The sequence below is a fragment of the Gekko japonicus genome, unplaced genomic scaffold (genome assembly GCF_001447785.1).
Source record: "Gekko japonicus isolate JY-2015 unplaced genomic scaffold, Gekko_japonicus_V1.1 scaffold800, whole genome shotgun sequence".
In the NCBI taxonomy this organism is placed as follows: domain Eukaryota; kingdom Metazoa; phylum Chordata; class Lepidosauria; order Squamata; family Gekkonidae; genus Gekko; species Gekko japonicus.
Genome location: NW_015164693.1, coordinates 164,972 through 180,633, shown reverse-complemented (window position 1 = coordinate 180,633; position 15,662 = coordinate 164,972). Strand labels below are relative to the sequence as shown.

The 15,662-nt window shown below is 45.4% G+C and overlaps 1 protein-coding gene across 1 annotated transcript; it reads right to left on the bottom strand.

Annotated features, from left to right (window-relative positions):
* Positions 1 to 337: 337 nt before the first annotated feature.
* On the bottom strand, positions 338 to 14,832 carry GPN2 (GPN-loop GTPase 2). Its single transcript, XM_015409437.1, is given in 7 exon segments — positions 338 to 1,088; positions 2,500 to 2,630; positions 6,514 to 6,674; positions 8,258 to 8,414; positions 12,166 to 12,333; positions 12,336 to 12,607; positions 14,645 to 14,832. Coding segments are annotated over 6 exon segments (939 nt in total). The 5' UTR covers positions 12,585 to 12,607; positions 14,645 to 14,832; the 3' UTR covers positions 338 to 1,015.
* Positions 14,833 to 15,662: the final 830 nt, after the last annotated feature.

Sequence of the window (15,662 nt, the reverse complement as noted above, 5' to 3'; positions counted from 1 at the left end):
GTTTCTCTGCAGTGCCATGGTCCTACGGCCTGATAAGTGATATTATGAATTAGGTTTTATTATGATGTTACTCTGAAATTTTAATTTCACTCTGTATGATTTTCTATTTAGATTACTGTATCTTTATTTATATGCCAATAAAAGGCTTTGGATTTGATTTATATTTTTGCAGTCTTGGAACAGTGGCATAGAACTTGGTAACACCACAACACTGCAGGGTGAAAGTCTGACCTCCAGAAATTCCCTCTTTTTATAGTGTTATTTTAAAAGCAAGGGGGCAGCCGCAGTAGTGAAAGGCTTGCCATCCAGGCAGACACACATAACCAGTTAGGAGCGGACAGCATGGAAATTCCTTTATTTAGCAGCCAACACAGCTTTTTCGTATATAAAAAAGGCGCAGACCCGGGGAGGGGGGGGAGATGGAATTTGCTCTCCTCTGTGCTGTCAAGTGCTTTTATTTGCTTCACTTTCACAAGGCCTAAAGGAGATGGAGCATTACTGGCAGCAAAAGAGAGAGAGATAAGAGGAGAAGAAAAGTCACCAATTCTTTGAGGTCTCCATACTGCTCAACAGCGGAGATGTCACTTGGGTTGCCTCTGACAGAAACTTGCCTCTTAGCAACCGAAGCTGCTTTCCCTTTAATGGGAGATTTGATTGGGACTACAGCCTCCTCCAACTTACATCTGGGCCTCACAAAAGCCTTGCCATACTCTCTCTTGTCCTTTGGTCAGTTACAAATATGCTCCAAGTTCTAGCATCCTCCTGAGAGGAAAGTTTGGGCTTGCCTGCTCTTGCTTGCCAAGGCTCCTGACTGCACCAGAAACATCTAGAAGTTGTGCCTCTCATCCGGAAGGAGCCCAAAAGGGTGATGTACTTGGTGACAGCCAGTTTGGTAGACTTCTTGCACACAGAGGACCAGGCTGAAATTGCTCCCCCTGTTGCAAAGAAACACATCATTCATCACCAGGCCAAGTTATCCTTCCTCGGTGGCCTGCTGGCAGCTGCAAGCACATTACTACATGTCCATGTCTTCCTGCTTCACAGTGCTCTCTTGTGGTGGGATGTATTTCTCCTGGACTGCCAGGGTGCTGGTTATTTGGGAATTAAGGAGAAAGCAGGAAGCTCAGCTGATGCACACATAGCAGGCACTCTGCACAAGAGAGGCAATGGAGTCAGCATTCTTTCTTGTATCGATATTCAAGACTACAATATTAATAACACAATTAATGCTACTACTGATTCAGTTAATTAGATCAACTACCAGCTGTTCTGTTTGCAACTGGGCAGCTTCCAGAGGTACAGCTTGACACCAGTTAACCACACCCTGGGTCATTCTGCACAGAATACAGATAAAGAAAACTTTGGTATCATGGCCTGAAAGATCTCTCTCCCCTTCTTTTAAACAAAACAAAACATGCAGTTTGACAAAACATTCTGGAGAATTTGAAAGCTTGTGCACTGAGTTGTGTTATTTTGGCTGACCTTAATAAAAAAGGCTTTTGTTTTTGATTCCTGGGACTCAAACCTGGGACCTTCTGGAGTCGAGAGCATGTGCCGTGCCAGCCAAGCCAGTCCATCTAGTTCCATATTGTCTCTTCTGTCTGGCAGCAGTTCTCCTGAGTGTCCATTAGAGAAAGGTCTTTCCCAACACTTGTAACTTCAGATCCTTTCACAGGAGTGACCAGGGACTGAACCTTCTGCTTACAAAACATTCACCCATTCACAGCTTGACATGACAAACAGCAGCTGCCCAAATGTCTCCCCTTCCCCAGCACTATTAAAGGTATTGCAGCATGTCACCATAGTTGCAGACCCTGTCAAGAGACATGACCCTGCCTTCTGCAGTATTTAATGACTGGGTCATGAAACCCAGCACCATCTCAGCAGAGGGGCCAGGGATCAAACCTGAGACCTCTGTATGCTAAGCAGGTGTTCAACCACTGGACTTATGCCCTTGCCCCTTCTGGTAGAAAATGGGCCCTCAAAATTTTTTGTGTGGAGGTTTCTCCAACCCCCTGTGACTGCTAATTCCCGAGGCACATACACACACACACACACACACATATATATATAAAAGGTAAAGGTTCCCTTGATCGAAAGCCAGGTCAATCCGACTCTAGGGTTGCGGTGCTCATCTCCGTTTCAAAGCCAAAGAGCCAGCGCTGTCCGAAGACGTTTCCGTGGTCATGTGGCCGGCATGACTAAACACCAAGGCGCACGGAACGCTGTTACCTTCCCACCGAAGTTGTACCTATTTATCTACTTGCAATTTCTTGCTTTCAAACTGCTAGGTTGGCAGGAGCTGGAACCAGAGACGGAAGCTCACTCCATCATGCGGCAACTCGGGTCTCGAACTGCTGAACTACTGACCTTCCACAGCCTGCAGTTCAATGTCTTAACCACTTGAGTGTGTGTGTGTGTGTGTGTGTGTGTGTGTGTATATATATATAAAAATCCAACTTCTGAGCAATGGGGAGGAAGGATGAATGAGAAGGATACGACATGAAGTGGAAATCGGCTCCCACGGCTGCAGACATCAGGGCTTGAAGGCTTCTTTGCTCCGAGTCGCCGAAACAGTAGCCGTTGGCTTTGTCCACTGCCTGCATCACACGCTGCATGCTCTCCTTGTCCTGGGCAGAGGGACAGACACACAAAGCTGCATGACTCCCCCAATGTGCCATCCAACTGTTCATCGGCACAGACTGTGACTTGACTTCTTGTCATGTGTGAAAAGATGTCACCATAAAGGCATTCTATTGGTGGGACAAGAAATCTCAATGTGGAGAGCTTGGGCTGTGATGGCTCATTTTGTACATGCGCATTACCCTTCCTGATTCTGCAGTCATCATGCAAAGGAACGTGGATATGCGAACTGTCAACAGGTCCCCATCACCAAGCTGTTGTCCCATCATTTAATAACCACTTCCTTTGCTGTCACAGTTCTTTCGTTCCCCCACCCTCCAGTTGCCATGCTGACCAGACTGCCTACAGCTGGCTCTCTCCTCCAAAACTGCTGCAGTCGGTTCGTTTCAATGATGCTGCCTTGTATTCTTATTATATTCCTATCAATATATCTTAATTTTCAGCATGGCCCCATCTGCAGATAGTTAAATGTGGAGACTGGGGCCACAGACAGACTTACGCCAAACTTCAAAAATGCCCCACCTTTGCAAAAAAAATCTGAAACATATCCATATGTACACACATACACACACATTAGAGTAACCCGCCCCAGATGATAAAAGGACAACTTGTAGCGCGGACTCTAATCGGGGAGAACTGGGTTTGATTCCCCACTCCTCCACTTGCACCTGGCTGGATGACCTTGGGCAAGCCATAATTCTGGCACAGCTGTTCTTGAAAAAGAGCAGTTTCTGTCAGAGTTCTCTCAGCCCCACCCACCTCACAGGGTGTCTTTTGAGGGGAGGGGAAGGGAAAGAACTTTGTAAGCCACTCTGAGACTCCCTTGGGTAGTGAAGGGCGGGGTATAAATCCAATCTCTTCTTCTTCTTCTTAAGTAATGAGTGCCCTCTCAGTGGGCATTGTAGCTGTTGCTAGGTGACCACAACAGTACTGCCAACTTTCAAGCCTTGGTTTCTGTTAGTAACAAGCAGGAGGAGGGGGCAGGGCCCTTTCCAGGGCTGTTATGGCCCGAGAAGGAGGACTCATCGGGGCCGGGCAACAACCACTGCCCAGTTTGCTACCACATGACTTGCATGACTCACCTAAACCTGGCTGCTTCCTACTGTTCAATGGTGGCCACCCTACGAAAGCCAGTATGGTGTAGTGGTTACAGTTTCAGACCAGAATTTAAGACACACAGGTTTGCATTCCCACACTGGTGTGGAAACTTACTGGATGGCTTTGGGCCAGTTACACATACTCAGCCTAACCTACCTCACAGGGTTCTTGTGAGGATAAAATGGAACAGAGGAGAATGCTGTAAATCTGCTTTGGGTCTCCACTGTGGAGAAAGGTGGGGTATAAATGAAGTAAATAAATATAGTTGAAGATGGGGGGGCAGATAAAAAGTTGGTGGGTGGGAAGGAGAAAATGAAGCAAAGAAAGATGAAGGTATTGCCAGGAGAAGGAAAAAAGGAAATTGTGTGGGAGAGTGGGACACAGGGGAAAGTGAGGTGTCCCCCCCACAAGTCCTTGCAGGTTCTCCACCACACAACCAGGCCTGTCCCCTGTGGTCAGCACAACACAGAATTTTCCCAGGGAGAAGCTGCTGCAGGAGGGAAGGAAGGAAAGTTGAAGAAAAAGGAGCAAATAAAGGTAGGTTGGCTGGTGGGCATGAAGGAGAAAAGGAAGCAGGAAAAGGGGAGAATCCACGGGGCCCTTCAGGGAAGGGGGAAATAGTGGTAGAGGGGAAAATGAGTTGCCTCCCATGAGTCCTTGCAAGTCCCCCACTTCTTATTAAACACTGAGCATTCCCTGTGTTCTGCATCAACACGATGCTTTCTTTCAGACTCTTTCAGAAAGTCCAGTTTAGTGTAGCAGTCAGAGTACTGGACTAGCATCTAGGAAACCCAGGTTCAAATCCCCACTCTGCCATGGAAGCTTGCTGGGTGACCTTTGGCCAGTTACTCTCTCAGCCTAACATAACTCACAGGGTTGTTGCAAGGATAAACTGGAGGAAAGAATGATACATAAGCTGCTTTGGGTTCCCCATCTGGGTGAAAAGCAGAGTATAAATATCTAAATAATGGTGCCTTAATTCTTTCCTTGGAATAATGTCTCAAAAAGGAACCCTTTTAAAAATTCTTCCAGTATGTTTTAACTCTGCAGCTCCTTATGCATTTCTCTTTGATTTTGCTTGCAGAGTCTCAGTAATTAAAAAAACCATTTGTTTACCACTTCCTGAGTTTTAGTTTAAAACAACACATAACTTCAAACAGATATCATCTTAAATTATTCCCATAATAGCAGTCTGTAAGACAGACCACTATTATTATCCCACATTACAGATGGAGGAAAGCAAGGCTGAGAGAGAGGATGCTTACCTTGGGCCATCTAGCAAATTCATGGCAGAACAACGATTTGAACTGGGGACATCCTACTTCACGGCTTTCTCTCTGAGCCACATCGCACACTGTATGTTTATTTAATTTAGTAAAACCTACAGGACTAGATACCTCGCCGTGACTAGGGCCAGGTCCTTTTCGGTGGTGGCCCCTGCCTGGTGGAACGAGCTCCCGGAGGAGATCAGGGCCCTGCAGGATCTTATGCAGTTCCGCAGGGCCTGCAAGACGGAGCTCTTCCGCCAGGCTTTCACATAGGGGCAGCCACTACCACCACCACAACATCGGGGCTAAGGATGGCCCAGGAAGATCTGCCACAATTTTGCGCGATCGATATTATCGGACTTATTTGCTTGGGATCAGCTACAGGACAACATCATCCCCAGAGAACTGTTTTACCATCACTGTATATTTTTGGGGACCATCCTGCTTTCAACTGAATATTATTGTTGTTGTGACTAATTGTTATTAATGTTTTCATTGCTTTTATCCTGTTTTATATGGGCTTTCCCCTTGTAAGCCGCCCTGAGCCCGTTTTGCGGGGAGGGCGGGGTAAAAATCCCAATAAATAAATAAATAAATAAATAAACAAATAAAACATCTCGTGCCTTGAAACCCCTATGGAGTTGCCACTTGACTGCACTTTGCACCACCACAGGACTAGAGCTAATGCATTAGTTCCAGCAGTGGTGGCCTTGCCCTCTGGCGGAACACACCTCTTCCACCAGAGGCTCCTTTGGCCAGCTGAAGGCACTCCTGTTAAGTGAAACGGATTCACAGGAGAAAGCCAAGAGCCAGTGTGGGCCAGTGGTTACAGTATCCAACTGAGACCTGAGAGCCAGGTTCAGAACTGCACTCTGCAATGAAGCTTGTTTTTTGACCTTGGGCAAGTCACCCTCTCTCAGCCTAACCTACCCCACCGGTTTGTTGTGACGGCAAAAAGGAGGAAGAAATCATCTATGCTGCTCTGAGCTCCTTGGAGGAGGGATGGAATATCACTGTATAAACAGAATCCAACCCATGAGTTATGTCTTCTGATACTGCCTGACGCCAGCCAGAGGCAGCTAGAGCTTCAATCCAGAAGACAATAGGGACTAGGCTCCTGAACTACAAGTAAGGAGCCAATAGGGACATTGGCGGGAAGTTTAAACCCGCCAATAGGACCTAGGGGGGTCCCTCCACAATTGTATAAAGTTGGCCAGCCGGCCATTAGTTTCTGTTCCACGTGTCAAGTACTAATAAATGCGTCTTCTCCGATGTCATGGTCCGTGTCCTGATGTATCAAACCCAGTACTTTTCACCATGATCATTTAAACGCTGTAGCAACATATTACAGAGAATCTGAAAAGGAGATAAAGACGGAACCCCAAAAATTACTTATTTGCTTTCCAGCAGAAGGAAGTCTGCCATCAGCAGTCCACAAACAAAACCCGGCCTAACCAGCTTTTGATGCATGGCAGACGCATGTTCCCAAAACAGACTCGTCTACCTGCACATTGAGGGGAACAAAGGAGACCAAGCTGTAATCTTCAACCACTTCCACAAGCTTTTGGTTCAGCCGACGGTAGTTCTTGAAGAAGGGATCTGAAGCCAGGTGTTCCAACAGATAGGAAAGATCCAGAACCTCTGTGTAATAATCTAGATTGAAGGCTGCAAGGCAGGTGAACAGGGGAAAAGAAATCTTTAGGGTTTATTTACTAAAGCTGCATTCTCCCAAGACATGCAAGGGCAAAAGGTGCAGATTTTATCTTTGACTGCCATATTTCTGCCTCCTCAAGGCAACCTGGGCACACAGCAATCCCTAAGTGGTTCTCTCGCATTTTTAACAAGCACCCCATAGATAGAAAATCTACAGCTCAACCTTTGCTCAGCATAGGAAACACTACACTGGTTCCATGTTTTTTGCCTTGTATATAGGCATTAGAGGCTGGGGTGTGTGTGTGCCAATTCTATGAGAGAAAGCTTGTGGCATCTTAATGACTAACATGTTTTTCTTCCTTTCACAGACTAGAGCTCGCTTCTACAGATGCATGAAGGTAGATCCTTAATTGACAAAAACACATGGTGCAGAGAAAAGAAAGAGCTGTAAACAATACGGTCAGAAAAAGACACCAAATGCAAGAAATCCAGTTCCAGACATGATTCTGTAAAATTTCAAACGCCGTTGAGTACAAAGACCATTCACAACTGCAGTAGCTGGGGTTAACGAGGGCTTACTAGTTTTGCTGGGCTAAGCTCATCCACTCTTCTAATGGAATGGCTCAGGAATCCACAGCTTTTGCTCAATTTTGCCACCTTTAAAGGTTCTGAAAGGACAGGAGGGGGCATGGTATAGCCTGATCTCGTCAGATCTTGGAAGCTAAGCAGGGTCAGTACTTGGATGGGAGACCACCATGGAAGACTCTGCAGAGGAAGACAATGGTCAACCACCTCTGCTTCTCACTTGCCTTAAAAGCCCTTTGCTGGGGCCAGCATAAGTTGGCTGCAACTTGACAGCACGTTACACACACACACACAGGTTCTGTAATCATTTCCCAAACATGGCCAATGGCCCATCTATCCCAGGGCTGTCTTCTGTTATCAGCAGCCATTCTGTCCATTCCAGGCAGAGGTCTGGCCAAGCACCTGCTATGGCAAGATCCTTTAAACTGGGGTGTCAAGGACAAAACTTGGAACTTTATGAATATAAAAGGTTGTCAGTTAACACTGCCATGTCTTCGGAATGTGTGGGGAGTGATCCTCTCTCCTGGTACACTAACAATGTCTCCTGTCTGGGTTGTTACCTGTGTATGCCTTTTTGACCTTGGGCTTCCAGCTGCTCCTGACCTGCTGGGAACGAACGGCTCACTTTCTTCCACTCACTTTTCTTTCTCTTGCTTGTGGGGTCATGCACAATGCTTATTGGCTTATGCTTGTAATGGGGTGTGTGTGTGCTTTGAAACAACTATCACTTTGGGGGCCCTGCTGCTTTGGGCCATTCCTGACAAAAACCATTCAAGTGTCATAGTTATGAACCACCAATAAACAGAATACTTCTTATGAAGCGCTGTGTGGTGTGATCTGACTATAGAACCTGACAAAGGTATGCCTCACCCCTGTGCTATAACCCGTTGCAGGCCACAGGATCAGATTAGCCACATTTTGAACTAAATCTGCCCTCTCAAGGGCATTTTAGTTAAGAAGAATCATCCACCTGTTCCGGGCCATTCAAACCACCTCACACCAGTTCTCACCTAGTTTCCCGTACTGTTCAATCAAGTCCATTTTGGAGAGGACATTAATGTGGGGCAGTGCCACGTGCAGCATGGTGGAGAGGGAAGTGCAGAGAACGGAGATGAACTTGCCGGGGTCTGTGCAGTAATGAGAATCCACTAAGTGAACAGCAGCCAGCTAAAACGAATTAAAAAGAAAAGAAATGAGGTGGGGGGGGAGGGGAGGGGAGGGGAGAGAGAGAATTAAATATTTCCAGTTTGGAGCTGTCTCGCTGGTTATCACAAGAGAACAGCAAAGGATGCACACACAGAGACAACCCTCAATTCTATACAACTTCTTTTACTTAAACTCTAGAAAGGATACTATCAAGCAAACCATGATTTATCAGGAATGCGTAGCTACAAAGTACTTTGCTGGTACAACTTTGTCCCCCCTGTTTTTCACTGTTCTTCTACAGAGCAAGTAAACAAAGAATTTGGTACCCACGGCCTTACTGACAGTGGCTGGCCAAGGCATCCAGTCCACATAGTTTTTTCCCGATTGATTCCAGCTAGATGATTTGTGTATCTTCAGCCAACAACAGGTATGTCTTTCAAAGTGGGGAAATGGCAGTAATTTGTACCTGCTTTTTCGGCTGCTGTGCCTTGTTTTTCAGACACAGAAACCACATTAGCGTTGGGAGTCTAGCATAGCTTCGAAAGTCAGGTGATGTCATGATCTCCTGGTTCTGACTGTTTATTGTACAACCTAAGCCAAGCTCCTCCAGAATGGCTGAGGACTTGGCAAACAGGGATCTGTTCCAAGTAATTGGCCCATTACAGATCAGAAAACTTCCTTTGGATTTCTTTGCACCTGTCTAGGAAATGGTTATATATTTATTTCAATTATACTGCCCTTTTCTCCCCAATGGGGACCCAAAGTCACTTATAACATTCTCCATATTACCTTGTGAGGCAGATTAGGCTAAAACAGGTCTAAGGTCAGCCAGTAAGCTCCCACGGCAGAGCAGGGATTTGAACCTGGGTCTCTCAGATCCTACGACAATACTCCAGTCACATCAGCAGACAAAATGATACAGAAGTTATATAACTTCTTATTAAGTAATGAGATGCAAGAGGAAATAATAAAACCATGTATGAAAGCCTGGATGAAAGACTTGGGGCATAATATAAGTTTAGACAAATGGTTAAAAATGTGGAAATCAACAAAATTATTAAGAGCCACAGCATATAAAGAAAATATCTTTAAAATGTGCTATAGGTGGCATTGGACTCCTGAAAAGATCGCTAAGTGCTATAAAAGCAGTTCAGGGAATTGTTGGAGATGTAAAAAAAACATTGGGTCATATTATCACATATGGTGGAGATGTGAAAAGATAAATAAATTTTGGAAAACTATAAAACAAGCAATATTAGAAATAACGGAAATAGATCTAAAGTTAGAACCAGAAGTATATCTACTCAATATGTTACCAGATGGGATAAATTATAACGATTCATGTTTGATACTATATATATTGACTATGTCTAGAATACTTATAGCGAAATGTTGGAAATCAGATAGAATACCAAACAGAGAAGAATTAACTATGAAAATTTTGGAAATAAAAGAAATGGATAAGATAAATATGATACTAGCAGGAAAAGAAGAAAAAATATTCAAAAAAAGATGGCAAAAAATAGATAGATGGATAAAGCAAAATATATAAGGAAAACTCCCAAAAAATGTGTTGTAAAGATTGTATATTTTGTTTACTTTTTTGTAATGGAAAATGATAAATAAATTATTTTTTTAAAAAAGACAATACTCCAGTCACTACACTACACTGGCTTATATGGTGAATGGAGTTCTTACAGTTTGGTCACTGCACTCAAGCTTTCAAGAGTCCTTCTGCATCCCCTCATCAAGACAGCAGATCAGTTAAAGCAGGTCCATCCATGAAGCCTGAATTTATTCTCTCTGAGTTGGGGGACTGCCAGTTCAGGCACAGAATCACAGCCTGGCCCGCCAAAGGCCCTTTTCTTTGGATCGGATTTATTTGTTACCCACTGGAGCAAAAGGATACTCATGCTGGATGGTAGGCAACTCCTCCCCCTGCCCTGGGTGTGCACTGCCAATCCTAGCCAAAGAAAGCCAGCTGGGAGAAGCTAGGTTTGTTAATGTCTGAGGCAACTGTTGCATCTTTAAGGGCATGCAGGATGCCAGCCTGTCTCAAGACCACAGAGTTAAAAGATCCAAATCAAATCTGGATGCCAGCTCCCACACCTGTTTTCCTACTTTTCCACCTGTATTCAAGCTGTTGATTATACAATTGCTACGCAGACACACCAGGACAACGTTCTAAGTACATAAGCAGAGCCCTGCTGGATCAGGCCATCTAGTCCAGCATTCTTTCTCGCACAGTGGCCAACCAGTTGCCCTGGAGGCTCAAGAAACAGAACATAGAGGCTGAGGCCCTCCCTCCTACCCGTTGGTGTTTACTTGCCTCCTAACCGTGGTTCTCAGAGGTTTAGTGCCACGGAACATATAGGCCCCGGTCACATGGGCCGGATATCGCCGGGGGGGGGGGAGGCATGGCTGTTTGCCCCGGAGCGAACTACCGCACGGCTGCCGGATCAAACGTCCAGCTGACGTCCCGTGGGTCGGGGGGAGGTGCCGATCGTATATGAATCCTGCAGCGCAGCAAAGAAGCGGCGTGGCGGGGGTTGTGTTTTTTTAAACCGAAGTGTGCGCATGCGCCGTTGGGTGCTTGTGCGCATCCCGTGGAGACTTGAAAAAAAAAAACCTTTTCGCGACGGGACATGGCTGGGCGCTGGATGCCACGAGCTACCACCGGAAACGTGATCAGACGCCCGCTCTTGCCCCGCAGTTTCCGGAAACGAGTACCTCGGAGGTACTAGTTTTTTACGGTGCATCTTTGGCGGGAAGCCTCGGGTTCGCCATGGGAGCTCTACGCTTCCCAGATGTTGCGGTTTGATCGCGCCCGGAAAATCCGCCTATCTTCCGTCTCTGTAGCGTGGCTAATGCTCCGTGTGACCGCAGCCGTAGATTCGCTTTACTCATCGTGGCTAGTAGTTTCCTGAACCCCTCTATCTGCCTTGATGTTTGCTCTGAAGGCAACACTGAACCACAGAGGCACCCTGCTGAATGTATAAGCTCCTTCTTTGAAACTACTCTCCAGGTGTTGATGACCAGTTTGCAGGGCCTGGCCCTGCCTGAGTGGTATTGACTCATTCTTGGCATAAAGGCTCCATGTTGTCCTCCAGCACCTCCTTGAGAGAGATAAAGGCTTTGGGTTTACATGGTTCTCCCCGCTCTCATTTACCTGCTCAAAATCCTGTGGAGAGAGCAATCAGCCCAAAGTCTCCCAGTGAGCTCTGTTTAAGTGGAGATTTGAACACTAGTCTGACATTCTAACCATTAAACCACACTGGATCTGGTCCTATTTCAAATCTCCAGCACTTAAGCTATCAGAGGACAGCGGATGCAGTCAAGCCAGCTAAGGCTGAATCTGAGCAAGACCAACAGCAGGGCGGGTGTGGAAGGTTTACAAAGGAAGCTCATCCTTGGACATGAAAGATGGAAGAAAGAAAACCTAAGGGGCTCCAGTTCACCCATGAATCTCTATGGCAAGGTACTACTTGGTAATGTTATGGTGTGGAAGCATCTCACCATTGCAGTTGGTGGCAATTTTCACTAGCCTACACAATCCTTAAAAACAGAGGATCTGTAATGGTATAATTCATATATCCTGAACCACTTTATACACACGATTTGCAGTTTCAAATGATACCACACCACAACTGGTAACATGTACTGGGATCAATTCTACCTTGCAGCTCGGCCTCCAGAAATTTTCGCTTCCTGCACCCTCCACCCTGAAAAGCTTTAACAGATTAATTTATTTTATTGTTCATCCCATACATACCCTGAAGTTCCACTTGGCAAGCTGGGCAAAGATGTTTGTCAGTGAACTATGTTGGGTGCAAAGTTCTACCTGTTCTGGGCAGTCAAACAAGAAGTAATGGCCCCTAAACTGAGACAGTTTTTTTTGCAGCAAGTCAAAATTAGCTTCTAGATACTCCATGCAATAGATTTTAAGCCACCATTGGGTCCCAGTTTCAAGTTCTCTATTTCATCAGTCAAGGTAATCAGCTCAGATATATCCACAGCGCACTGGTAGGGAATCCCTTCGTTGGCTGGATCCAGATTCACCACCGCTACCTTGCGCCCAATTGCAGAAAGGAATTCCTGCATGCCAAGACAGTACGTTGTTTTCCCTGATCCAGGAGGTCCAATCACTGTCTGCCCAAAGGCCAGTGAAGACTGCTTGTGGCTTTTTGACATGGCCGGTGTTTCTTTCTCCTCCTATAAAAGGGCAACGCAAAGAGCAACACTTGTTCACATGGATCATTTCATACACTGCTCAGAGAAAAAACATAGCTAGCTTAGAGACACAAAGTGGAAAATTTTCCATTTCTAAAGATTTAGCATTTCATAAAATGAATAACAATGAATGGATGTAATTGCCAATACAGTATTACGCAATCTTGGCAGTTTCCAAGCTGCAATGAATCCCCCCCCCCCCAGGTGATTATACCTAGAAATCGTGTGAGGGAGCACATGGATGTTTTATTGATCTGCAAAATAGGGATGGGGGTAGGATAAAACCACAAATCCATACCACAGTCCTAATTTTAACAAATCAAATTATGATTTCATTGGATTGGCTATGCAGGTGAAATTCAAATCAAAGCTGAAATTCTTATGTATACATTTCCCTTCAAATGATGGAAACCTCCAATCTGATATTGAACAAGTAACGCACATGAAGAGATATCCTAGAGACATCCATGAACAAGAGTGTTGAAACGGATGAGTAGACAACCATGTTTGCAGCATATCATGGGTGTGGTGAAATTAGTATGTCAACAGGTTTCGGGGTCTTTGGTATTTTTTTTTTAATTTAAACAATATAAGAGAAGTACATGCTATGTTGTCTTTAATTTTTACAGGTATGATTCCTATTAAAAACTGCCACATCTACCTTTCAGTTTGTTTACGTAGAAACATTTAAAACATTTTTTGCCTACTTCAGTTCAAGTATTTGTTGCTATTCAGATATAAAATGGACGTTGGTGCTTTTAAAATGTTGTTTACTAAATATATGTCCAAATAAATATATATAATCTATATATTGCTATAATCAAATTGCTCCCTATTTAGGGCATTGGAAGATTTTCCAGAAAATTCGGATTCATGTTTTTCCATTGCTTCAGATAATACAGCCAGTTCTGGCTGCCTAGAGAGTGGAGCTACATTTACTCTCTATATTAAGAAGCACATTCAAAACATCTTAAGAGGCATAGACACACACAATGCTCAATGGGTGTAGTTGCCCACACTGATAAACAAGATACACCAAAACAGCTCATACATATAAGATGCCAGGAGTTTACAATATAGCTAAACAATCCAGTCCCTCCCTGCTTGGCAACTGAGATATTAACACTGCAGTCCTAAGCCGACTTCAAAGGACGTATTAGGGAATGACTCTGCTTAGCATTGCACAGGGACTGAAAGGAAAGGGCTGTACAATGCACCATTCGCATCAAGCACCATTCCTAGTTCACACCAACACAGAACTCCATTTGAAGCAGTGCAGCAGTGTTCACCACATTTTTATTAATGGGATCTGCTTTACAAAACCACTTGTAAAATTTCTCCATGCTACTTCCCACCTCTCCAACATAAAACACAAGAGAATTTCGCATCTAGCAATGCGGAACACATTCATACATTTCATAAAGTATAAACTTTCCATTGTTCAAATTTATCAATACATTTCATCATTGAAAACAGGCTGCGATAACCATCGTCGTTTCTCACATTTTGCAGCTGTCAAAGCCTATATTTTGCACAGTTCACCTATTTCCACCTCCTCCTTCTTGGCTTTCTGACCCACCTGTTAAAACATTTAGGTGTTGTCAGAGCAGCAGCAGAATATATATTAAATAAACAATAACCTAAGTATAATCTCTATTGTTGTGATGGTTGATTCTGTCCGGGAGACTTCCGATTTCTTTGGGATTTTCTCCAGTAGTTTCTGAGACGGCTTAAGCATTCTCTGAAGGGGAGACGGAAATGGCATAAACCGAAGAGGCTACTTGTGGGGGCTCAATGGGGCTCACAGCTGTGTGTGGGAACCCAATGGAAGTGCTGGAAGGCATATGAAAAGGCACGCGAGTTGAAATAAACGCATTCCACACAGGGCCACCTTGCGAACATATTAACGCTCAAGGGAAAGGCGTTATGTTGCCATTAAACGAACGGGGGAACAAATAAAAAAACCCACACAAGGGCGGGGAGGCGGCAAGAAGAAGCCGGAGTAAACACAACTCACCTCTCCCAAGTAGCTGCCACATAGACTTGTTTTACTCACGCACACTAACAACGACGACAAAAAAGGCTATATAGGGCGCGCTTCGGGTAAAAATTGGCCATGAGTCTCCATAGTCGCAGAGCGGTACCGCTCTAGCCTTCAGTATCTCTGTGGGGAGAGGCCTAACATGCCATCGTTGTCCCAGTCCGTGCAGAAACAGGAGGCCGACGCTACAAAGATCCCAGGCGCACTTGGGGACTCTGAAAGACCTCACTATAAAGTAGGCAGGGAGCGCCCTCTCGGGGAAGAAGTGGCGAAGATGGAACTTATTCCGGTTTTGCGCGCCCCCAGGAGGGCACAGAAGGAAATTACAACTATTTCTGAATCCTACTTGGCCAAATTAGCGTGGAAATTGTCCTCCATTTGATTAGTAGAAGAAACTCTGCCACTTAGTTGTCAACATGAGCCAGCTCCTAGGGTTGCCAGCTCCAGGTAGGGAAATTCCTGGAGTTTGGGGGTAGGGCCTGGGGAGGGACCTCAGCAGGGTATGATGCTGAGTTCATCCTCAAAACCAGCAATTTTCTCCAGTGGAACTGATGTCTGTAGTCTGGAGATCAGTTGCAATTCCAGGAGAACTCCAGGGTCCACCAGGAGTAGGGTTGCCATACCCCCAATGGGGGCGGGGTTTTTCCTGATTTCAGACCCCTCGATCTGGCCCCTGAGGTCCAGCTGGCTGGTGGGGGGAGCCCCACCCCCGAAGAGCTACGCAGATCCAATGTGCCCAGCTCAATGATGTCACCTGGAGATGACATCATTGCACTAGGCACGTCGCAGGGGGAACTCTCTAGCATTCATCCAAAAACTCTATGGTGACCATAGAGTTTTTGGCCAAACACTAGAACGCCCCCTGTGACATGCGTAGCACGATGATGTCACTTGGGAGATGTCATCGTGGCGCGTGCAGGAACATCCAGGAGAGAAGCCTGGAGCCCCCAGCTGTGAAGAAGTAGGGAACTGGCAACCCTAACCTAGAGGTTGGCAAC